Source organism: Eleutherodactylus coqui, chromosome 2 (assembly GCF_035609145.1).
Source record: "Eleutherodactylus coqui strain aEleCoq1 chromosome 2, aEleCoq1.hap1, whole genome shotgun sequence".
Lineage (NCBI taxonomy): Eukaryota > Metazoa > Chordata > Amphibia > Anura > Eleutherodactylidae > Eleutherodactylus > Eleutherodactylus coqui.
The window spans coordinates 237,656,350-237,681,321 of record NC_089838.1 but is presented as its reverse complement, the minus strand read 5'-3'; the positions used below and the strand labels follow the sequence as shown (position 1 = coordinate 237,681,321).

At 45.9% G+C, this 24,972-nt stretch overlaps 1 protein-coding gene across 2 annotated transcripts in view; it reads left to right on the top strand.

Moving 5' to 3' along the window:
* Positions 1 to 468: 468 nt before the first annotated feature.
* Positions 469 to 24,972, top strand: part of LOC136612378 (lamin-B3-like) — a 28,843-nt gene continuing 4,339 nt past the window's right edge. Inside the window, exons 1-11 of one of the 2 annotated variants that reach the window (XM_066592678.1) lie at positions 469 to 865; positions 4,434 to 4,590; positions 9,310 to 9,435; positions 10,209 to 10,379; positions 18,194 to 18,319; positions 19,932 to 20,152; positions 21,570 to 21,798; positions 22,169 to 22,276; positions 23,702 to 23,821; positions 24,561 to 24,656; positions 24,775 to 24,835. In XM_066592678.1, the coding sequence (XP_066448775.1) occupies positions 507 to 865; positions 4,434 to 4,590; positions 9,310 to 9,435; positions 10,209 to 10,379; positions 18,194 to 18,319; positions 19,932 to 20,152; positions 21,570 to 21,798; positions 22,169 to 22,276; positions 23,702 to 23,821; positions 24,561 to 24,656; positions 24,775 to 24,813 (1,752 nt within the window). In that variant the 5' untranslated portion in view covers positions 469 to 506 and the 3' untranslated portion in view covers positions 24,814 to 24,835. The remainder of the gene's footprint in view (positions 866 to 4,433; positions 4,591 to 9,309; positions 9,436 to 10,208; positions 10,380 to 18,193; positions 18,320 to 19,931; positions 20,153 to 21,569; positions 21,799 to 22,168; positions 22,277 to 23,701; positions 23,822 to 24,560; positions 24,657 to 24,774; positions 24,836 to 24,972) is intronic. The other variant, XM_066592679.1, reaches the window with a different exon arrangement.

Genomic DNA, 24,972 nt, shown 5'->3' with positions numbered 1-24,972 from the left:
ACACTGCAGATGTGCGGGTTTATACACATATGTGCGGGTTTATACACGTAAGTGTCGGTTTATACGCAACGTTGCTAAGCAACAGAGTGGGGAATTTAAAAAAAGAAACAAGTCAGATTGCGCAAAGTGGCGTACGTGAAATACGCTGTCATGCGCAAAGAAAAAACGCTGCCATAAGCAGCAATATGCCGCATCACGCAGCGGTAAAACGCTACGATACACCGTGTTCTCCAGCTCGTGCGGCGAGGCGCCTAATAATCTTTATTAATTGCTCTGTCGGTAAGGTTTTTTGTTAAAATGGCCAAAAATATATAGAACACTTCAGGCTGGTGACGGGTGCAGGTGAGCAGAGCCAGCGGGCAGCACCACTAGTGCCAGCATGCCTCCTCGCACACTGGCCGGTACGTGCGCGGTGGGCCGCAGTTCCCGGGGAGGTAATATATGGGGACACCCGCCGCCGCCGTTGAACCTCTGGAGCTGAGGGCAGCGGTAGAAGCAGCGCAGACATGGCGTCCTCCACACCCGGCAGAGGCGGCCGCTCCTCCTCGGCCGTTGCTGCGTCTTCACCGGGGAGCCCGACCCGGATGAGCCGGCTGCAGGAGAAGGACGAGCTGCGCCACCTGAACGACCGGCTGGCCGCCTACATCGAGCGGGTGCGGGCTCTGGAGGCGGACAAGTCGCTGCTGCGGCTGCAGCTAGAGGAGAAGGAGGAGGTGACCAGCCGGGAGGTGTCCAACCTGCGGCTGCTCTACGAGACCGAGCTGGCCGACGCCCGCAAGCTGCTGGACCACACGGCCAACGAGAGGGCCCGGCTGCAGGTGGAGGTGGGCACCGTGCGGGAGGAGCACCGGCTGCTGCAGGCCAGGTAGGGGCGGCCATGGCTGCTGAGGCTGCGGTCACACAGGGCGGTTTCTGATGCATCACTAAGGTAGAACCGTCATGGTGTAATCAGGCGGCCCAATACAAGTCCCTGGGCTTATGGCCTCAGGTGGGGAAGGTGCGGCGCCGGCGCAGGGGCCCCGCTGAGGTGCGGCGCCCCGGTGCAGCGGCCCCGCTGAGGTGCGGCGCCCCGGTGCGGCGCCCCGGTGCAGCGGCCCCGCTGAGGTGCGGCGCCCCGGTGCAGCGGCCCCGCTGAGGTGCGGCGCCCCGGTGCAGCGGCCCCGCTGAGGTGCGGCGCCCCGGTGCAGCGGCCCCGCTGAGGTGCGGCGCCCCGGTGCAGCGGCCCCGCTGAGGTGCGGCGCCCCGGTGCAGCGGCCGCGCTGAGGTGCGGCGCCCCGGTGCAGCGGCCGCGCTGAGGTGCGGCGCCCCGATGCAGCGGCCCCGCTGAGGTGCGGCGCCCCGGTGCAGGGGCCTCGCTGAGGTGCGGCTGCGACGTATCTTTACCAGCAACCGCATCAGCCTCAGGCTGCGTTCACACCGCCAGGTTCTGGTCGGGGTTTTTGATGCAGGTTTGAGGCCACAACCAGGTGAGGAGCATAGAAAGCCAAAAAGAATAAGGCGGTTTATGTGACTTTTTTTTTTTAACCTAATTGGGGAGGAACTGCAAAAAAAAAAAAAAAAACTCCGGCACTCTTTGGTTAAAGCCCCTGTTCTGCAATCAGAAGCAGGACAGGTAGTCAGCTGTTAGTCATGGCTGATCACCGGGAGGAGGAGGAGGGGTTTTTAACCCTTTCTGCCTTCTCCTTTCGTACACTCAATGAGCGCTATGTATTAAAGTGGAAGTGTTTCATCCATTACCTGAGCCAGCAGTCACGTGACCGCCGGGATCCCCTGGCACAGCAGAGCTGCGGGGTCCTGTTATTTGTAATCTGGGGTTCTTCTCTTGCTGTGAGACCTAAAAGTTGCAGCATGTCCTATTTTCGTGCGAGCCTTGCGCGGGTACAGTACATGATGGGCGGTCTCCCGCTCCGCACACGGATGAGGTGTCCTTGTGCCGTGCAATGAGAGTTGCGCCCCAGGAACTCAAGCGCACATTGCTATCAGACTCTGTAAATATGGCCTAAGGGCCCGTTTACACGGCCGTAGGCCTTCTACGTGGACACGCAGGCGCCTTAAAAAACGCCTGAATAGCAAAGGGCCTGGCGCATATACGCGGAGGCCACAATGCCATGGTGCCTGGGGAGACATTCCCTCTTCTCTCCCCCTCGCCGGCTCACCACCTCTCGCCTCCCCTCCAGCCGTTTGCAATGGTAGGGGGCCAAGCTAAGCTCCTGCCCCTTGTCCAAAGCCAGCTCCGCCCCCTTCTATTGCAAACAGCAGCAAGGGGCGGAGAAGAGAAGGGGGAGGCAGTTTAGCAGTCACACTACTAAACTCCCTCCCACCTCCCTTCTCCAGCAGCTGTCATAGGCTCCCATAGGGATCTATGCAGCTGCTGGCCTTCAAGCGCCTGATCGGGCGCTTTTACGCTGCGGAAATCCGCCCCTGTGCACTGATGCACTGTAAGCCAATGCATCAGAGGGGCAGCGTGTATCGGCTGGGTGCAAAAACCCAGCCAATATACGCCCGTGTGAACAAGCCCAAAGGGTCCATTGGTGAGATTGTAGTATTTTGGACAAAACTTTCCAGCTGTTGGCATCTGGGGGGGTGGGAAGGGTTGAGGGGGGAGGGGGTTGAATGCATGCGTTAACCGCGGTACACCACTTGTGCACAGGAATGGGTGTGAAATTGCAGAAAAAAAATCAACTGCCACAAATTTATCCATCGGCACATACCCCAACAATTTCACACATCATGACTGCTTGAAAATGTCATCTGCGCTCACTCATAGCAGGTGATTTGTGCCCAAAATTGTGCAAATTTTCTGTTTTAACTAGGGATGAGCGAGCGTACTCGGAAAAGCACTACTCGCTCGAGTAATTTGCTTTATCCGAGTATCGCTGTGCTCGTCCCTGAAGATTCGGGTGCCGACACGGAGCGGGGAGCTGCAGGGGAGAGCGGGGAGGAACGGAGGGGAGATCTTTCTCTCCCTCTCTCCCGCCCGCTCTCCCCTGCTCCCCGCTGCGACTCACCTGTCAGCCGCAGCGGCACCCGAATCTTCAGGGACGAGCACAGCGATACTCGGATAAAGCTAATTACTCGAGCGAGTAGTGCTTTTCCGAGTACGCTCGCTCATCTCTAGTTTTAACCTAATTTTGGCTTAAAAGGTTATTCCACATCAGTCAAACCCAGCTGAGACGGGAATACCTGCCCATAGGTCGTGGCCACCGGTGGATGGAATTGTGGAAGAAGCTGATGTGGAATCCGCACCACAAACCTGCTGCTGTCTGACTTGCTATGGATGTGGCACAGATCCATTTGCAGTGTGTTGTGTTTTCACATCATGTGGACAACATCTTGGAAGATGTCACACACGTTGCTGCTACTGTAAATGCCACTGATGTTCCCTGCGGAGATTCTGGACAGAAAATTAATAGCTTGTGTGAACACAGCCCAACAGTAAGACTGTCCTTGTTGCTTGGAGCAGCCAATCAGAGCTCTGCTTACATTTTACTAGAGCAGTTTAAGAATTGAAAGCTCAGCTCTGATGGGTTGCAATGGGCAACAAGGACAGTGGGGGGTTGTTTTTTTTTCTTTTACAATTATCATAAATGAGGCCCAATCAGTTGCAACCATTTTGGTGCAGTTTATGTCAAAATTAGCATTGACAAACGGGGACCATAGTAGTTTTTTGTTTTTTTTTAACTTAGTTTTCTAATTTGGAAAGTATAAAAGTCTCCTTTTGTGGAACTAATGGCCAGTCCAACTTCTTCAATAATTTCCGCTTCATAAATCTGGCGGTCAGACCAAGCGTGTTGCACTTGCTAGAGTCCTGAATGTTTGACTGAATAACCCTATAGATTTGCTCTTCAGGACTCCAGGAGAGCTGGGTGCCAACAGCAGGGGATGCTGTAATGGAACTTACGTTGGTAATTTTGTGTATAAAGTTTCATAGTATCCAGTAATCTGAAATACTCCCTTAACAAAATAATGGTTTAAAGAGGTCGTCCCATGAATATTGTGTACAGCTAAATAAAGATCATAATTATAAACATTTTTGTATTGACTTATTAAAAATATTTCTGGCCCCAAGTATTCTAGAACTGATTTAAAATGGCGCCATCTGCTGTTTGTATTCTGTCTACCTCAGTAATTATCCCACCTTCTCGGTCTTGCTTCTCTCTCTGCCCCATTGGGTATGTGTCAGAAGAGATGTTGAGCGAGCGATAAGAATGAGACCGCATTACCGCAGAGAAGCAAGACTGAGCAGCTGTGACCACATTGAACAATTTCTGAGATGGACGCAGAATAGAAACAGCAGGTGGCGCTGTTCTAATATCAGTAAATACAAATATACTTTTAATTATGGGCTAGATTTAACTTAAAGCACTTTGCATAGGACAGTTCCTTAACTATAGCACAAGCTGTTATAGTAACCATTGCTGATCTCATTTCAGGAATAGTAAAAAAGAATCTGACTTGAGTTTGACTCAGAACCAACTGAGAGATGTGGAAGCCAAACTGAATGTGAAAGAAGCTGATCTCGCCACTGCACTAAGTGCCAAGAGGAGCCTAGAAGATCAGATTCAGGATCTACAGGCTCAAATAGCACAAGTAAGTAGCCACCTGCACCGCGTCTCCTGCCAGGGTGACTGCCTGTATTATGTGCTGAGCCAACCTGTGATCTTATTTATACGATTGTGTATGATTGTACAAAGGCGCTTTGCTCAAGTTTTAATATTCATGTGTTCCAGGATTATCACTGTGAGTTCGGACTACTGTAGCGTGAGATACTGTAGTGTGTCCACTGGTGGATTTGAATTACAGAATCCACGCAGACGATCCGCGATTCAAGCCACCCATAGGGAATCATTGGCGTCCACTGCTGAGTTAAAGGGGTTGTCCCGCGGCGAAATCCAAATTTTTTTTTTTAACTTACCCCCGCATTCTGCCCCGTTAAAATCAATTCCGTTAGTTATTAAAAAAAAAAAAATCACTTACCTGCATCCCCGTTCGTGCAGCATCTTCTTTTCTTCTTTTAAAGATGGCCGCCGGTCTTCTCCCATGGTGCACCGCGGGTCTTCTCCCATGGTGCACCGCGGGTCTTCTCCCATGGTGCACCGCGGGTCTTCTCCCATGGTGCACCATGGATTGTCTTCTCCTTCCTTGCGTTTCACTGCCGCTACAGCCACCTAATTGGCTGATCGGCAGCACGTGATGGAGGCGAAGCTACGTTGACGCGGAGAAGAGGGAGGAGCCAGGACGCCGCTCGTGAGCCCGGAGGGAGTAAGAAGAGGAATCCTTACAGCACAAGCGCGACTGTTCGTGCGACTAAAGAAGCAGCTTTAGTTGGCACCATGGAGACGGGGACGCCAGCACCGGAGGGGTAAGTGTGTAACTTCTGTATGGCCAATATTTAATGCACGATGTATATTACAAAGTGCATTAATATGGCCATACAGAAGTGTATAACCCCACTTGCTTTCACGGGACAACCCCTTTAACCCCTTCCCGCTCCAGGGCGTACCGGTACGTCCTGGCAGCCTGGTACTTCCCGCAACAGGGCGTACCGGTACGTCCTGGAGATAGCGCGGGATCACATAAGATCCAGCGCTATCCCGCAGCGGGAGCCGGCTGTCAGTCACAGCCGGCGTCCCGCTGCAACAGCGGGGGGGGGCATCGGAGATGCGCCGCCCCGCTGTTAACCCCTTCCCTGCCGCGATCTAAGTAGATCGCGGCAGGGAAAGAGTTCACAGAGGGATCGCGCTCCCTCTATGTCTCCGGCCGGAACTCGCGAGGTCATCGCGAGAGCCTGGCCTGTCGCCATGGCAACAGGACGCCAGACACTGGCGTCCTGTATTGCCTGTGCCTATAATCGCTGTATAAGCGATAAGGCATGGCAGAGCAGTAGCTCTGCCATGCCTTATAACAGCGATCATAGGCACAGTGTTGTAAGTCCCTCAGAGGGACTCAAATAGTATAAAGAAAAGAAAAGTGTAAAAAAAGAAAAATTTTAAAAAAAATTTTAAAAAAACCCCTTTTTTTATGCTTTTTCTAATATTAGCATAAAAAAAGGGGAAAAAAATTAAAGCCCCACATATTTGGTATTGACGCGTCCGTAACGAAGTGTACAAAAAGTTGAACACACTTTTTATTTTGTACGATAAAAATCGTAAAAAACAACGCTAAAAAACAGAGGCAAAATGCTAATTTTTAGCATTTTGCCTCCCAAAAAACGCAATAAAAGTGATCAAAAAAGCCGTATGTACCCCAAAATGGTACCAATAAAAACTACAGCTCGTCTCGTAAAAAATAAGCCCTCATAGAGCTCCGTACATAGAAAAATAAAAAGGTTACAGGACTTTGAATGCAGCTATAGAGGAAAAAAAAGATTTCCAAACAAAAGGGGGTTTTATTGCAAAAAAGTGTAAAAACCTAAAAAAAAATAACAATTTTGGTATCGTTGTTACCGTACCGACCCGCAGAAAAAATTTAGTGTGTCATTTATGCTGCATGATTAACGCTGTAAAAAAAGAAAAAGAAATCTCTGGCAGAATTGATGCGTTTTCTCTCCCTGTTATCATAAAAAAAAAATTTTAAAAATTTTACGATATTGTCTATATACCCAAAAGTGGCACCGATAAAAACTACAGCTCGCCACGCAAAAAACAAGCCCTTAGGGCTCATGTCCACGGCGAAAATCGGGCCCGCTACGGATTCTACATGTAGAATCTGCAGCGGGTCCCTCCTGCCCCGCGGACATGAGCGCTCAAAATACGAATAAATAAGAATTTACCTATCCGTAGCGGGCGGCGAAGCTCTGCTCTTCCTCACGGCCGGATCTTCTTTTTCGGCCGGCGGATGAATTCCTGACGCCGGCGGCACATCGCCGGCACGTCGTCGACGTGCCGCGCGCATGCGCCGGGCACATCCGCCGAGCCGAAGCAAGGGAGATGCGGCCGTGAGGAAGAGAAGAGCTTCCCGGCCCGCTGCGGGTGAGTAAATGCTTTAAATTCCTATTTTAGGTCTCCCGCGGATCCGGACGGCTTCCATAGGCTTCAATAGAAGCCCGCGGGAGCCGTCCCCGCGGGAGACCCGCACGAAAATGGAGCATGGTCCAGATTTTTTCATGCTCCATTTTTTTTAAAATCCATTTTATTGACGATCCGCGGGTATTTATCTACCCACGGGTGGTCAATGCATCCCTATGGGGTGCGGATCCGCGTGCAGGTAATCCGCTGCGGATCCTAAATCATATTTTGCCCGTGGACATGAGCCCTTATACGGCCGCGTCCACGGAAAAATAAAAAAGTTATGGCTTTTGAAAAATGGAGATGGAAAAATACCAAAAAATCGCTTGGTCCTCAACGCCAAAATAGGCCATGTCATTAAGGGGTTAAAGCATGCGCATTTGATTTGTGGATCTTTGGATGCGGAAATTAAATCGCAGCATGCTCCATTTCAGTGCTGTTCCCGCAAGGACGGCTTCCATTGAAGTCGATGGAAGCCTTCCGATCTGCGGAATGTCTGCAATTAACATTGCGGATGGGCCACGGATTCCACAGAAAAGCAGGAGTTTGAAAAAAATAAAACACCCTACTGTGCATGTGTGCCGGCCAACGCTTCCGCACACATCCGCAGTGAAGAAATAAGAAATGTTAGATTCTTCTACGGGCTCCCGCATGCAAAATCCGACCCGCCCATGGACATGAGCCTCACTGCTTCTCTGAAAACCCCCAAATTGTTGCTGTTGACCAATAAAAATATTGTTAAATCCAGTCCATAACGGTAAACATTTTGTTTACTCGCATTAAGAAACTTTTTTTTTTTTTTTTTTTTCTGCCAGCTTCTGCCTCTGCTCTGACCACTGCCGGATGGCAAAAACTGCCGCCCGAGTTAGTGGTCGCCGCGTCACAAGTGACGCATCGCCCACTGATTGGCCTGGCCGCATCTAACGTCTGCTGTCCTCAGCAGAGTCGACGCGAGTGCACATGTGTTCCCCCTCCCGGCGCGCATGCGCACTCGCCATCAACTCTCCCTGGACAGCAGAGGTTAGGCGGAGCCTGGACGGCGGGAGCGCGCAGGAGCCGCTGAAGATGACACTGCATGCAGCACCTAAGCAACGGAGGGACCAAGAACAACAGGATTAGGTGAGTGTGGTGTTTTTTAACTTTCCTGTTTCCACAGGTTACACTATAAAGTGATGCAGCGCAGGATGGAGGGGAGTATAATTTTTTTTATTTTGCTGACAGAACCCCTTTAAGTGTAAAATCATTTTCCACAATGCTCTGGAAGGAAAATGTATTATGTGGGATAGCAGTGGCCTATTTGTCACAGAACAATTAGTTGCTCTATTAGCAGATTTTTCTTGTTTTTTTTGTTTTGGTAAAAAAAAACATAAAATCTGGTTGTCAAAGTAGCCTTCAGGTCAACAAGCTAGATGGATATAATTGGAATATTATGTGCACTGGATGATAAGGGGGCACTAGAAGTCGCATTGTTTGCAGTCCTGTAAATTATGAGTCTCACAATGTGCTTTTTTTTTTTCTTTCTGAAAATGACTCTAAATTGCTGGTCGCTGAGGGGCTTCCTTCTTCCTGGCTTGCTGTCAGTTAACCCTTTCAAATCCAATTTGTGTCCTGGTTTTCCTAGGGGGCTTACTCTTTTTCTGCCGTTCTACAATGCCGCTATCTGCTGGCTAAAGCTAGTACTACATGAGGTGACACATTGGATAGGCTCCGACAGCAGAGAGGCTGGCAATATACAGTAAGAGACCCCGACGGATGTCTTCCAACATCGGAGCTGTACAGCCTTAAATCATAATGTCTTCAGAGGTCAGACAATGGATTGGAAAGGGTTAATTGACTGGAGATAGTAGGACAGGGGTCAAGGGGAAGATAAGTTGTACTTATTTGAATTGTATAGGGAGGAGCTGGAGGGACACACATGGTGCAGGAGCTAATGGTGAGTTATCAGCTGCTGTTTATTCACATGTACACTGCTCAGTGATGCAGTACACTCTTACTTAATTGATGTTATGCATCTCCATGTTAGACAGAGAGCACGTCTGTAGTTCTTTGCCCAACATATCGGACACAGCACAGCAGCCAGGCTCCTTCCGCCAGTCCTGAGAATCAGATGTCTACTCTGCAGAGGCAAAAAAAATGGCAATACAGGATAAAAGTCATAATGGCTAGAAATGGTCTTATTCATCGTGTGCACATGGTGGCCTGCTCTGAAAAATTAGATATGGTTTAAATGTGATCCCAGGTTTCCCTTCTCTGTGAACACCCCTGAGTTCACTATGTAATCGACATCTAACTCTCTTTTCAGTTTCAAACCTCGTTAAGGGACACAACAAAACAGCTTCATGATGAAATGCTCTGGAGGGTTGACCTGGAAAACAAAATGCAAACTCTTAAAGAACAACTGGATTTTGAGAAAAATATGCATAGTCAGGTAATCTACAGCTGAAATAAAGGACTGGTTGTGTGGATGGATGCGCAGTAAAAGGATTCCAACTAGTGGCTGTTTACCTTTTTGGGATTTCTTTTTCATTGAATGTAAAACCTCCATTTTAAAAAAACCCATGAAGTTGTGGTCTGAATTTTCTGGCTTGGAAACCCCAAAAATGCAACCTTTTTTTTTTTTTCTTTTAGTGGTTCCAAATTTGTACAATACTAGACTGCAGTAATTGTGGGTTTTTGAGATCCAGAGCGAATTTTATTAACAATGGAGTGTCATTTTTCATCAGTTGTCTGTTCTAGACACACTTTTGCCATTGATGAAAAAGGGGCATTGCTTCATCGAAAGGGGTGTGGCCTAAATGCAGCAGCATGTGCCAAAATTACATGAAAAGTTTGGTACAAAAACTGGTGTACACTTAGCCAACTGGTAGTTAGTATAAAGTTAGACAAGGGTGTCTGAAACTGCACCAGATGTATCATCCAGCAGGAGTGACTGTCCATAAATCTAGTATTTAAATCTATTTTCCGTTTCCATTGTCTAATTAATTATTAGACATGATTAGTAAACCTTAGACTAATTTTTATCTAAACCTTTTTTTAACTTTTTGGAAACAAGTTTTTGTTTTTTTTCCTAAGTTGTGTACATTTAGTTACTGCAGTTTAGTACATTGTATGCCCGTTGGACATTTAATGTCGCGTTAATGTGTAACCAGTTCAGAGATGATCTTCCAGTACTGTGAATTTATTCTTCCTTTTCCTCTACAGGAGGTGTCGGAAATGAAAAAACGCCATGATACCAGGATTGTCGAAATTGATTCTGGCCGCCGCATAGAATTTGAGAGCAAACTAGCTGAAGCCTTGCAGGAGCTAAGAGCAGACCACCAGCAACAAATCCAGGAGTACAAGGAGCAGCTAGAAAGAACATTTAGTGCGAAGGTGATTCTGGGTATAATTTTAAAGGAAGTCTGTCAGCTAATTGTTGCCTATTAAACTCAAAGAGTAATAGGAAATTTAATAGCGCCAGTGATTCTGGTAGCACAAAGTGCAACACAGCTCTTCTACATGTGCGCGTCACACACGCACAGCTCAACTACACTTGCTACATGTGCGCGTCACACACGCACAGCTCAACTACACTTGCTACATGTGCGCGTCACACACGCACAGCTCAACTACACTTGCTACATGTGCGCGTCACACACGCACAGCTCAACTACACTTGCTACATGTGCGCGTCACACACGCACAGCTCAACTACACTTGCTACATGTGCGCGTCACACACGCACAGCTCAACTACACTTGCTACATGTGCGCGTCACACACGCACAGCTCAACTACACTTGCTACATGTGCGCGTCACACACGCACAGCTCAACTACACTTGCTACATGTGCGCGTCACACACGCACAGCTCAACTACACTTGCTACATGTGCGCGTCACACACGCACAGCTCAACTACACTTGCTACATGTGCGCGTCACACACGCACAGCTCAACTACACTTGCTACATGTGCGCGTCTCAGACGCACAGCTCAACTACACTTGCTACATGTGCGCTTCACACACGCACAGCTCAACTACATTTGCTACATGTGCGCGTCACACACGCACAGCTCAGCTACATGTGCGCGTCACACACGCACAGCTCAGCTACATGTGCGCGTCACACACGCACAGCTCAGCTACATGTGCGCGTCACACACGCACAGCTCAGCTACATGTGCGCGTCACACACGCACAGCTCAGCTACATGTGCGCGTCACACACGCACAGCTCAGCTACATGTGCGCGTCACACACGCACAGCTCAGCTACATGTGCGCGTCACACACGCACAGCTCAGCTACATGTGCGCGTCACACACGCACAGCTCTGCTACATGTGCATCATACAAGACACACACTGCCATGCTGCATTACATGGGCATGTCACAGTGCACAGCCGTGCTCCATACAGGTTCTGTGAGAACACTTCTGCTGTCAGGCTCTGCATATTTTATACTTCAGGACCTGTGATGACGTCACCACCATGTGATCAGGGGCAGAGCAGGAGAAGCACTCGAACACAGACAAGTTGTCGTTAGCACTTTGATATACTGACATGAGCGACTGATTATTGAAACTGTACCTTTAACTATTCATGGTGTCTCCCAGCTCTAGGTAAGGGCTGCCTTCTTAAGGACACGGCCTATTTTGGCATTGAGGACGCAATGATTTTTTGGGCCTTTTTATCTATTTTTCAAAAGCCATACCTTTTTTTTTATTTTTCCGTCGACATGGCTGTATAAGGGCTTGTAGTTTGCATGGCGAACTATAGTTTTCATTGGTACCATTTTTGGGTGCGTATAATGTATTGTAAAACCTTATTTTACAGCAGGGAGAGAAAACGCATCAATTATGCTGTTTGTTTTTTGTTTTGTTTTTTTGTGTATTTACAGCGTCAATCATGCAGCATAAGGCCTCATGCCCACGGCTGGGTCAGATTCCGAGTGCAAGATTCACGTAGTGGGATGCGACCCGTGCTGTCTCTTCTCTCTCCGCACTGCGATGTGCCGGCTGGCGCACAGCCACGCATGAGCAGAGCCAGGGCATCACCGGTGACGTTTCTGTGCGAATCTCTGCGAGGCCCGCAAAGAAATAGAACACGCCGCAAATTTTAAAACCGCGCAACTTCTCACGCGGTCAAATCGCGCTGTCAGCATAGGATTGCATAAACTAATGCAATCCTATGGCAGTGTGCAACTGCGGAAAATCTGCGCGGAATCTCGCCGTGGAATTTCCGTCCGTGGGCAGTGGGCCCAAATAACGCAATAAATGTTTTTTGCGGGTTAGTACTATTACGATACCAAAAATATTATAATTGTGTTTAGGTTTTTCCACTTTTGTGCAATAAAACTTTTTTTATTTTTTTGGGGGGGGGGAAATTATAATTCTTTTTACATCACTACATTCAAAGTCCCATAACTTTCTTTTTTTTTTTTTTTTTTTTTCATGGACGGAGCTGTGCGCGGGCTTGTTTCTTGCTTCATGAGCTGTAGTTTTTATTTGTATCATTTTGAGGTACATACAGATTAATTTTGATTACAAACAAACTAAGCATTGTACCTCCGTTTGTTTACACTTTTTGCTGCGCAGGATTATTAATGGGCTCAATTTATAGTACAGGTCATTATGGACACTATACCAAATGTGCAGTTTTTTTTTTTTTGTTTTTTTTAATTTTATACCAGTAGAGGAAAATGACCAAAAAGATTTTTTGTTTACAAGGTTTATGTCCCTGAAGGGGACTTGATCCATAGAAGCTGTGATCACTATGGTAAGGCATTGCAAGATTTCTGTACCAAACTGCCTTTTCGCTTGTAATAGCGATCATTGGCAACAGTAAGGCAGGATGCCTGCATCTGGCGTCCTGTTACATCGCGGGGGTCCGATGACCTCGCAGAGGAAGCACTTTTTGTGAACTCTTTACATGCCGCGATCTACATAGATCGTGGCATGCAGGTGGTTAACAGCAGGGGGCGCTGTCCTTGTGTACCCTCGCTGTTGCAGCAGGAGGCCGGCTATTGCTAACAACCAGCTCCTGCATTGTAATGGCTCACTTCTAAACCCGCACCGTCCATATGATGTAAGGTTACATCCTGTTGCGTTTAGTACCACGTTGCCGTGGCCTAAACTTGTGCCATGTGGCGTTAAGAGGTTAATTCGCCTCAGACCGTCAGATGGGATGTTCACATATGCCAGCAGTGTGGGCTCTTCCCCTCCTCTTCTGTTAAAAATGCCCTCTTCTATGTTGATGGATGTCTTCAGCTGCTGGAAACTGCATACGTTCCATGCAAGGCATGACTGCTGTACTGAGATTTAGGTGACTCTCGGCAGGAATGTCACACGCATGCGTCATCCTCAGTGCAATACGGTCACACTACACGTGAAACGCATGGCGTCTCCACCAGCCAAAGCTCGAGACTTCCATCAACATAGAATGGAGCATTTTTAGCAGAAGAGTGCAATAACTCGGACCACTGGCAGATTTGAATCGCCCATCAGACAGTCCGAGGCTAATGAACTTACGGCGCGGGAAGCCTTTTTGCAGCTTTATTTAGAGATGGGAGCCACAGTGCCAGAGGTGATTGTGCTGTCTTAACCATCATCCAGCAGCTCATGCGCTGGTATATTGAGTTGTATTGGCAAAAATAGCTGTCAGACTTCTTTTTAATGCTATACTGCTGTTCTTTTGTGTGTATGTTTATTTTTTTTATATATATTTTCTCCTTACTGCTGATTCTCTATGTTGGTGTATGATTAAAGTATGCAAATCATCACGCGTATTAGCATAAAAGATGACTATATTGCCGCAGTGCTGGCCTTGTGTACAGTACAGCTGTCAGTAGTTGTGTTGGCACAATGCCTCCTAACTAGTGGCTTTGGAGTCATGTATGCCTCTTGCACCCCTTACCTGTAAAAACCTTTCTACCCTCGTGGCACCAGGAATGTTACAACTTTGCAAGAACATGGTACTAGGGTGAAAACTATCCTCATAGTGTTTCTACCCCCCTCCAACAAGCAGGAGGGTGGTAGAAACATATAGCAAATGGGTTAGAAATAGAGATGAGCGAGCGTACTCGGAAAAGCACTACTCGCTCGAGTAATTTGCTTTATCCGAATATCGCTGTGCTCGTCCCTGAAGATTCGGGTGCCGGCACGGAGCGGGGAGCTGCAGGGGAGAGCGGGGAGGAATGGAGGTAAGATCTTTCTCTCCCTCTCTCCCGCCCGCTCTCCCCTGCTCCCCGCTGCGACTCACCTGTCAGCCGCAGCGGCACCCGAATCTTCAGGGACGAGCACAGCGATACTCGGATAAAGCAAATTACTCGAGCGAGTAGTGCTTTTCAGAGTACGCTCGCTCATCTCTAGTTAGAAACCTTCATGCGGGGAGAAACTTTAAATGACCATGAAGTATGCCACATGGTGGGGGCCCTTTTAAACTGGAAGCAGAGAGGATGTTCAGGAAGAGCCGTAAGTAGATTCGCATGCTCGCTATGCCATCATGTATTTTTGTTAGCCATTAAAAGCTATCATATCTACAAGATTACTTGGTTTCTCTCACTGAGAACAATCACACATTGCTGTACTGCCTAACACTGTACCAAACCTTTTTTTTTTATTTTTGCGAATTCTGTACTAGTCTAAAGAAATTGTTGCCCTGAGATTTCCAGTTTTCAGTTAATCTGGTTCAATGAATGCTTTGCCCTTATATTGAAAGCTTCAGCTGTATAGTGGAGTTCAGACAGAACCTCCTCCAATGAAACGTGGCCGCTTCCCCCTTGGTCGGCCCATCACAAGTTAAACTTACATGGTCCCACGTTAGTCTGTTACTTGAATGGTGCCGCGCTGCACAGTGGGAGGCGGGGGAAACTGAAGAGGCGGCACACAAAAATAACACTGTAGCTGCCCATTTTTTAGGATTTGGCTCCTAGAAGTCAGAACCCAGTGATGGTAAAGGGGTGGCACATCCAGTAATATGCCGTCATTTTATAAGGTGGAAATAATCCTTTTCAGGAAACTTCTTCTTTGGTTCTTCGTACAATTCATGCTAGCCTGTTAATAAACTTGATATCCCTTAGTAGTAAATAATCTCGTATAAGTAGACTTTATTTTGGATTTAGTTTTACAGAATTGTTGCAGCAAATTGCTAATATTGCAGTGATTATCATACAATTTAATAAGCTAACCTATTTGACAATAGTACATAAGGCAATTGGGAAGACAGAGTTAAGCAGCCTTCATAACTGCGCGGGGATTCTATTTTCCTGCTCCATTCGAAAGCAGTCATGGGTAATCCCCCTGCTGAAGGGGTCCACCTTAAGATGGAACCGAACAGCGCCAAACGGACTCCATTGACTATAATGTGCTTCGCTCACTCTCCGCTCAGCTGTTCGGCATTTAACCAGAAGAAGCACTGCATACAGCAATATTTCTTCCAGTATTCTGTGCCGTATCTGCAACGGAGCTTCCGAATGGAGGTTCCAGCGCAGATGTGAAAACAGCCTGATGTCTGTAAACATGGTAGAGTACCTAACTGCACAGAACGGAACCCATTATAGTCATTGGGTTCCATTTACATCTAGTACTTCCACTTTTTCCCTTGTTCGGCTCCTAGGACAGAGTTGAGCAATGGAAAGCCAGAGTAGATCAGCCCTAGTGTGAACAAGGTGATCGCACTGTTAGGTGTCTATGAGGAATGATCTCATGATGTAATTCTTATAAAATGGTAAGGCACCATGTCTGTGTTACAGTTCATTAGGGACATGGTTATTCACTGTGAAAACTGTGAAATATTTATACCTGCAGATGTATTATAAAGGAGTTTCTGTGATGGCTAAAGAGCTATTAGAGCAGCAGCAGCAAAGAGAAGATTTGGAATTAAAACACAGGTTGATAGAGAGGGAGGTCCAAAGACAGATAGAGGCGAGAAAAGCTCAAGACCAGGTACACCTCTATAGGCTGAAAGCATGATATGTCGTAAAGCTATGAAAGTAAATTAATTAGAATGCAATTTATGCGCTCAATATGTAAGGATCAAGTAGAAAAAAAGATGATCAATACTCCCTCAGGAGGGGGGAGGTTCCCCTTGTTGAAATAACTGGGGGGTAAATCTCCACCCATTTGTGTCCACTGGTTATACATTTTTGAACACCACGGGAAACAGCTAACTCTGTCAGTAGGATGCTATACTATTTATACTCCTTGTCTTAATGTGGTATCATGCTTGACAAGGGCTCCCAGTGGGCTGAAACATGTTGCATGCCTATTTTGTGTACTCGTATGTGGTGTTTTCATCAATACGGAGCATTATAAAAGGAATCACCCACTCGTTGGAAGGACGTGGATTTATGTGAAAAGCGACCCCAGGAAACTAAAGATGGAGATTTTTCCCAGAGTTATTTTAACAAGGGGAATCTTCCCCCCTCCTGAGTGAGTATTCATCATCTTTTTTCTACTTGATCTTTACGTATTGATCGCATAAATTGCATTCTAATTGTTTTCCACCCCCATAATTCTTTTGGGGGGTTATACCCTTTTCCTGCATATGCTGCTCTCCACCTCCATAGATTATATGAGGGTCTAAGAAGAATACAGGTTGAGACTCCTTTTACAGACTATCTCAAGGCGCTGCCCCCATTATTCATATTTTGAAAGTAAATTAGGAAAGAATAGATTGTGTTTTAAAGGGGATATCTGGGACAAAAATATTGGCATATCCCTAGAATCGGTCATCAATATCAAAGCAGCAAGGGTGCCAAGGGTCACTTCCCTATCGATGAGCTGTTTGAAGGGGCTGTGAAATTCGGGTGAGCACTGTGGCCTGTGATGTCATACTCATTGGTCACATGGCCTTGTGTGCAATCAGTCACATTCAAATGAATGGAATTGAGCTGTGATACTAACTCTGTGCCTGCTATACAAGAGAGGCCGCATGCCACAGCTGTCAAAATGGTTTATTGATAGGGAGCTAGTAGTCTGGCTTCCACCTGTCTGATATTGACGACCTATCCTGATGATGGATTGTCCATATTTTAGTTCTGGAAATCCTTAAAAAGGGGCTAGCCTACAACTATTCTTCCTGACTCCACCTCAAAGAGGGTAAGTCTCTTGCAAGACTTTTCTGTCCTATTCTGATAATACAATCAACTGATCCTACCAGAATTGGCAGTTTGGACAGCTTTTATTTAAAGGCTATGGAAATCTTCGTAATAAACATGATGTGAGTTGAGTTTTCCTTCTTATGCATTTAGAAAGCCACATACTCGGTTTGCAGACACTCCTACATTCAAGTTTCTGGCTCCAGGGCTTTCACAGCACTTATCAACTAGTCTTCCTCATAAATTCACATAAGCGCAGTTCCCCCTCTCCTCTTATAGAGGCTGTGTAGCATTGCCACACAGTGCTACATAGCGAAGTCCAGCACTGCAAAGCATCCGTGCTAAAAACTGAGCCCACAACGCTTTGTTCTTCTCCAGAGGAGAACATTACTCCATGCAGCTGTTGTCCTTGGCCAGCTTTGAACCTAAGACTTCAGCACTGCAAGGCAACGGTGCTGACAACTGAGCTGCCACACTTCTTAGTTCTTCCTGGCTCAGAGAAGGAGAATAAAAAGAATTAACAGAGAGCATACAACCTCCATGCAGATTTTGTTCATGGTCAAACATGAACCCAGAACCCCAGAGCTTCAAGGGAACAGTGCTAACTACTGTGCCACCAAACTTCTTCCTTCTCCTTCCGTTCTACTTGTCCTCTGGGGGGAGGAAGAAGGAAGAGTAAGCATGGTGGTTCAGTTGCTGGCACTGCTGTCTTGCGGTGCTGAAGTTCTAGGTTCAAATCTGTCAAAGAACAGCATCTGTATGAAGATTTAAAATCCATGCAGATGTTGTCCTTGATGAGATTTGAACATGGTACACCAGTACTGCAAGGCAAAAGCTGGCCATTTAAGGCAAGCAACTCTAATAATGATGCAAACTGCGTTCTTTTTTTCCCCCCCACATCCAGCTATACATGTCCAGGCAGAAAGCCATTCACAGGAATAGACTACTCGGATTAGACTAGAATACCACACAGATTAATAAAAACAAACTGAGTTAACTATAAGCCTGTCAATGGCTATATCTATAACTCCTCTTTATTCTAACCTAACCGTATAGGTCAATTGTTTTTCCATGTAACTGCATGGTAATGAGTGCTTGACTATTTTGCAGTTGGAGAATGCACAGCTGGCGGCTGCGAAGAACAGCGATTATGCAAGTGCAACAAGAGAAGAGATCCTGTCTACAAAACTCAGAATTGATACCATGTCCTCACAGCTGAGCCAATGTCAGAAGCAGGTACTGCCTCGTTACAGTAAAGTTACTATATGCCTCATCTATCAAAATTGTCTCAAAGAACATTGTTCCCCATAGCAACCAATCAGAGCTCAGCTCTGTATGGAAAAGCCTAACTTTGATTGGTTGCTATGGGCAATAGTTTTTTTTTTCTCTTTTGACCATTTTTATAAACTAGGCCCTTTTTGTGTTTTGCACATTCTAGAAGTGCATGTCCATTTAGTGACCTAAATGTTATGTAGCTCAGTACTTTTTGCTTAGAGGAGTTTTCGGAGTTATATAAAAAATGAATTGCAGATAGGTTAGGGAATGATTTTTGAGAAAAAAAATAGTTGCCCTTGGCATGCCCTGGCCGGCCCGGTAGCTATTGCGCATGTGCTCCTGAGATCACAGCCATCTAGATGTAGATTACAGATGTAGATTACGGCCTGGGCATGATAGATCAACAACCTCGGACTGCCTCTGCTGGATGGCGGAGGTGGCTGATTTCCCTGGCAACAAGCAGTAAACAACTTGAAGCAACAGCAAAGAATATCAGGAGAAGGCATTTTTGAAATATATGTATCAAACAGGGCTTAATCTTCATATTTAGAACACCTTGGAATGGATTTGCAAGATGGGAATCCTTTTTTTTTTTTTTTTTTTTGATCTTGCAAATTTCCAAAGTAACTTACAATTAAGGAGGAAAGCTGCTAATTCCTCCGCCGGGCTTGGTAAAGCCGACCACACCTCTTACTGAAGACCCTACCCACTTTTTGAAAAAGTGCTGTGGCCAGTGCTGCAGCAAAAAACTGCAAAAATTTTGTACTAGAAGTACTTGCGCAGAATTTTGCTACTTTTGTACGCCAGTATTCCTGCGTACAGACCCTGTCCCTCTTAGTGTGTTGCCGGTGTTATTTAGAGCACCTATTGTGCAGTTTAGTTATTTTTTTTATTTTTATTTTTTTGTAATCAAAGGTAATTTTTTTTTTTCCCATGTTCCCAAAGCAAACAGCTTATATACTTCCTAATCACTTCAGCAAGAGCTCTGTGTGTTAGGTACTCTCTGAATATATTCAGGCAACTACCTAAGAGCAGGCTTCCTCTGGCTGGGGATGTTGCTAGATAGACTGCACATGATCTCCTTATACTTTATCAGAGGTGTCTAACCTGAAGCGCCAATAATGCACACAACCAAAATAAAAAATGTTAAGGCTACCTTCACACAGGCGAGCGCGATGTCAGCCCGAGAAAGCCGTCCCCATCACTTCTGTGGAATTCTGATCCTCCAGTGTTTTTCACATGCGTTGGAGAATCTGCAAGTGTTTCCCATTTATTTCAATGGGACACATTACATTGCCCTCGTGTGCACATCGCACGGCATGCAATGTGTTTGACTGCCCTATTGAAAATAATGCGATGCGTTCCAAGGGATGTGAAAAAATAGGAAATGCAGTGTTTTTTACCTCGCAGCATCGCTCTTATGTTTGACAGCATTCAGTAGAATGGAGTTCATATTCGCACGTCTCGCAATACCCAAATTCATGTGAATGTAGCCCTAGTCGTCTTCTGTCAAGTGAACGAAAAAAAAAAAAGTTTAATATAATTTTTAATACTAAGCTCTGCTCCCTGTCAGAACTCGGCTCTGGAGAACAAGTTGAGAGAGTTGCAGGAGATGCTGGACCACACACAAGATATGCACCGAAGAAAAATGTGTGAGAAGGACAGAGAGGTGGCCGACATGAGGCAAAAACTGCAAGCACAGCTGGAAGAATACGAGCAGTTATTGGACGTCAAACTAGCTTTGGACATGGAAATAAATGCATACAGAAAAATGCTGGAAGGAGAAGAGCAGAGGTACAGCTTTACTTATGAACTGCCCATAAGCTACACTAATTGGCAATCTTTACATTTCTGTTTAGGTTCATGTTCTTAACCTGGTCTAAAGAGCTGTTAGGGTGAAAACACACTTTTTTTTTTTTCCACCTCTGTCCCTGTGTATTGTAGCGACTTCCATGAAGTGCAGCTCCCTTTCTGATACTTAGGCCTCATGTCCACGGGGAAAATCAGGCCCGCTACGGATTCTACATGTAGAATCTGCAGCGGGCCCCTCCTGCCCCGCGGACATGAGCGCTGAAAATAAGAATTTAAAAGAATTTACCCATCCGTAGCGGGCGGGGAAGGTCTGCTCTTCCTCACGGCCGGATCTTCTTTTTCGGCCGGCGGATGAACTCGTCACGTCGGCGGCACGTCGCCGACCTGCCGCGCGCATGCGCCGGGCACATCCGCCGAGCCGAAGCAAGAAAGATCCGGCCGTGAGGAAGAGAAGACCTTCCCGGTCCGCTCCGGATGGGTAAATTCTTTTAAATTCCTATTTTAGGTCTCCCGCGGATCTGGACGGCTTCCATAGGCTTCAATAGAAGGCCGCGGGAGCCGTCCCCGCGGGAGACCCGCACGAAAATGGAGCATGGTCCAGATTTTTTCATGCTCCTTTTTTTTTTTTTTTTAAATCCCTTTTATTGACCATCCGCGGGTATTTATCTACCCGCGGGTGGTCAATGCATCCCTATGGGATGCGGATCCGCATGCGGGAGATCCGCTGCGGATCTTAAATCATATTTTGCCCGTGGACATGAGGACTTATTGATGGTGAAATCATTTACTTTCAAATCAATTCCATGATGTATCAGCACAACATTAGCTAGATGCTATACTATTTCTGCCTGTTGTGGGTGACCGTTTAATTATCATTGCCTTCTATATTCAGCTAAATAAGCTACCCACGATAAATATACAGTCAGGAGAATGAGCTGTGCTCTCCTCTAATATAACTGCATGACAGGAGCTGTGTGATAATCATCCGTAGCTGTGATAGGAGTGTCTGTGTCCCGCTGTGGCAGTTTCTGTGGTAGCTTCCATGTTATAGCACCACACAAACTGAGAAACTGACTAGTTTCAGACAAGATAACCCCAAGTAAATCTGAGCAGGTCAGAATTGATATCACATGACCATCTCAACAGTAGGAGGCTAGGAGTTTCAGGTAGAAAGGAATAACTAACCAAGGTAACACCAGCAGACTTGGATATACTGGAGGGCTAGCTACATAATGAGTGAAAAACAAAAAATTCACCAGAGTGGCCCTTCTAGAATATATAGTGGGTATACATTAGGAGTAGCATCAATATTGCGTCAAACTCTTTAAACAGACTGAAGGGTGAAGGTACTAATGAAAGATATATATTTGATCAGTTTTACTGTATTTGTATCATCCAGGCTGAAGCTGTCCCCAAGTCCATCTAAAAAAAGCCGAGTTTCTCGGGCAAGCTCAAGTCAATCAAGCCATTTATCACGTGGTAAGAAGAGAAAACTAGAAGAGTCTGAAGGGGAAGAGGGCAGATCAGGGTATAAGATCATTCAGGAAGCCTCCTCTTCTGGTCCAGTCTCTATAGAAGAAGTAGACCCGGAAGGAAAGTACTTGAAGCTTGTGAACAATTCAGATGAGGTATTGTCTTATGTAGTGCCTTGTCTACAATGTGTCCTCTGTGAACATGTGTCTTAAAATGTCATCTTGTTATGAAAACATTTGAACTTGTGTTATTTGGAGCAATTGTCTCAAACCTGTGGCTCTCTGGCTGCTGCAAACCTTTAATCTGCTGAGAATTGGAGTTTTTCAAGAGCCATAACTTTTAATTCAATTTTTAATTAGTCCTTCATTTTCATGTCACTGTTTGTAGAGTTATTGTTTCAGCATTATTGATTTGTTACCCAAGAACCATAACTTGGTGATCGTTGTGTGCAGTATGGTATAAAGTGTGTATTACAGTGCTAGGAACAAGTGCTTGCTGATATATTGTTATTTGTACTCCATACAGGATCAGCAGCTAAGTGGCTACGCCATTAGAAGACGGCATGAAAGCCTGCCTGAAATCTCTTTTAAGCTTCCTGTACGATTTATTCTGAAAGCTGGCCAGCATGTTACTGTGAGTAGCAGCTATACAAATGACCAGACGTGCTGCTAGAACTAAAGGGTCTCAATAGTATCAAATTGTAAAACTGATATTTAGCAACAAAAAGAATATAAAGAAAATTAAGACTTTTTTTTCCCTACTTCTTCCCCCTTGGATTGGTCTGTGGATTTAGATTAAAAATATACACAAACTCTGCTAGCAAATGGATCCCATCAGAGAGAAATATGCCAAATAGGTTATGTTCATGTGGTAGGATGTGGTTTTGCTTGCAGAATTTCCATGTCAACGGGCATAATTCGCCTGTGGAAAATTGCTCTTCTGCGAGTTTCACGTCAAAAAGTAACATGTCGGAGAGGCAATTTTCTGCCCCTCTCCCATTGAATGCACCACATTGATTTATAATGGGGTCCATTCGCTTTCCACTCAGCTGCCTGGTTTTTTGCTTTTTCTTTTGGTATTTTGTGCCAGATCTGTGTCGTAACCTCCGACCATCCTCAACACCTCTTGAGTTGCGTATTTCAAGGACCCTGTTTTTGCCCCAGTTGTTGATTGTAAGCCTTGCTCTTTAGCGGGACTGTGTAGGTGATGGCTTTATTCAACCTTAGACCTGGTTCATACGAGCATGCATTTGCGCGCATGTATGTGCGCACAAATCCTTTTGTCCATGGACGTACCAAAACACGTGTGAACAAAGCTCCGTGCCCATTGCTTTCAATGGGGCCGCCACTGCTGCTGGTGGCCCCATTTAAAGCAATGGGCACGGAGCTTTGAAAATCATCCCTAGCGTGTGTAGGAGGAAAAAAAAATTTTTAATATCCCCCGCCTTTCAGCCGCTGTTGGGGCTCAGGCGCGTCTAGCTGCTTGGTCCCCCTGCACTGCTCTGAAGCTCTTTCAGCAGGCTGTGTCTGATTTGGCATTCATTGAATGACGGCTGTGTGCTGCCTGTGATTGATCACAGCGCTCAGCCAATTACAGGCAGCACTTAGCCATTCATAGTTTAATGCCTGTGATTGGCTGAGCACTCAGCCAGTCAGACAGAGCCCTTTCAGCAAGCAGGGAATTTTAAGTGCAGGGGGACCAAGCTGCTAGACACTCCAAACCGCGACAGCGGCTGAAGGAGGGGGATATTTAAATTTATTTTTTTTCTTACACATGCTAGGGATGATTTTCAAAGTTCCGTGCCCATTACTTTAAATGTACGCACATAAACATGCTCGTCTGAATAAGCCCTTAGTGAGAGATTGTACAGGATAGTAATAGATGTGACACAGCTGAATTTGTTTGTCGCAGTCTGAGGTTGCTTCATTTGTGCATTGAATGAGCTAGGGTAGTACTTTTATTTATGTTGAACTACAGAAAACTCATCTGTAGAAAAATAATTCTTTTTTTCAAAGTTTTTATATATTTTATGCACTCACCAGTACATGTTTCTGCCAGATCTGGGCAGCAGGTGCTGGAGCCATTCACAACCCTCCTTCGGACTATGTGTGGAAAGCTCAAAAATCATGGGGGACTGGAAATGATGTGAAAGTTACATTACTGGATTCCAATGGTGAGGTGAGCATTTTGTGGGCAACATTCTGTTGCTGCTGTAACATCGTCTTGTAGAAAGCTAATTGCCTGCCTCTTCCTCTGTTGTACAGTAACATTCTGGTAATCCAGTATCTTCGAGCGGCGAGGCGCTGAATTAATAGATGGTGTCAAATGTTGAGATACAAGTGTTATAAGCAAATTTTATATAAGACTATATAGAAAGGCGAGATAAGTAATTGCCCTAGAGGACTCTGCATGGTCGTGCCTTTGTGATGTCCCAAGTACATATTTATCACTCTTTACTGGTCACGCTGGACGACCTCTGCAGCACACTGTCACCAATATGTGCCATTATCCTGCTTGAGACCTATGTTGTATATTTTTTACTTTTCTATTGTCATAGGCTGGTTACAGGTGTCCTCAGTATAGGATTTAATGGCTGTCAGTGTAATCGTAATCGTTCCAGAACTGCATTTTAGATACCAGAATTGACAATTGGTCCGCCTCCTGATACTGCTCAGGAATGTTAGAAGATGGGCCAAGCATCAATAACGATAGCAATAGCCATAATTTTGTAACTTATTCCTGCTTGCAAGTTGCAGAGTTTTTATATAGAAGGACCCATATTCTGACAAGGTAATAACACTTTCTGTATAGAGGGCATGAATGTGACACCCACACACCCATTGATAACAGTGAACAGCAATACTGGAAAGTTAGGATGGATCTTCTCATATGTTCTGTGTGTAACAATTGTCTTTAGGAATGTGCTGAAAGGACTCTCTTTAGAGTAAGAATAGATGAAGGGGAAACGGATGAGGAACTTCTTGATGAGGAATTGGCTGAATTTCGTTCGAAGGTAATGTATTATCTTATATTCCCCCCCCCCCCCCCTATCAATGTATTTATCAGATCTAAAATAAAGGACTTGACCATGGTTTTTCCCCATGTTTTGCACATTTTCAATGGCGATTCAGCCTAAAAGAAGGAAAAAGAAATGCTGCCTAGTGTCATGATGCAGTAGACAAGTGTCTACAGGTGAGCCCACTCATGTGGATCATCATGTGCATGCTGTATCCCATGTCGACTAACAAGCATGACTCTCTTCAAGTAATTGCAGAATGTAAACCTATAGGACCATTGCAGAAGGCTCATGCATGTACAAGAAAAAGCTA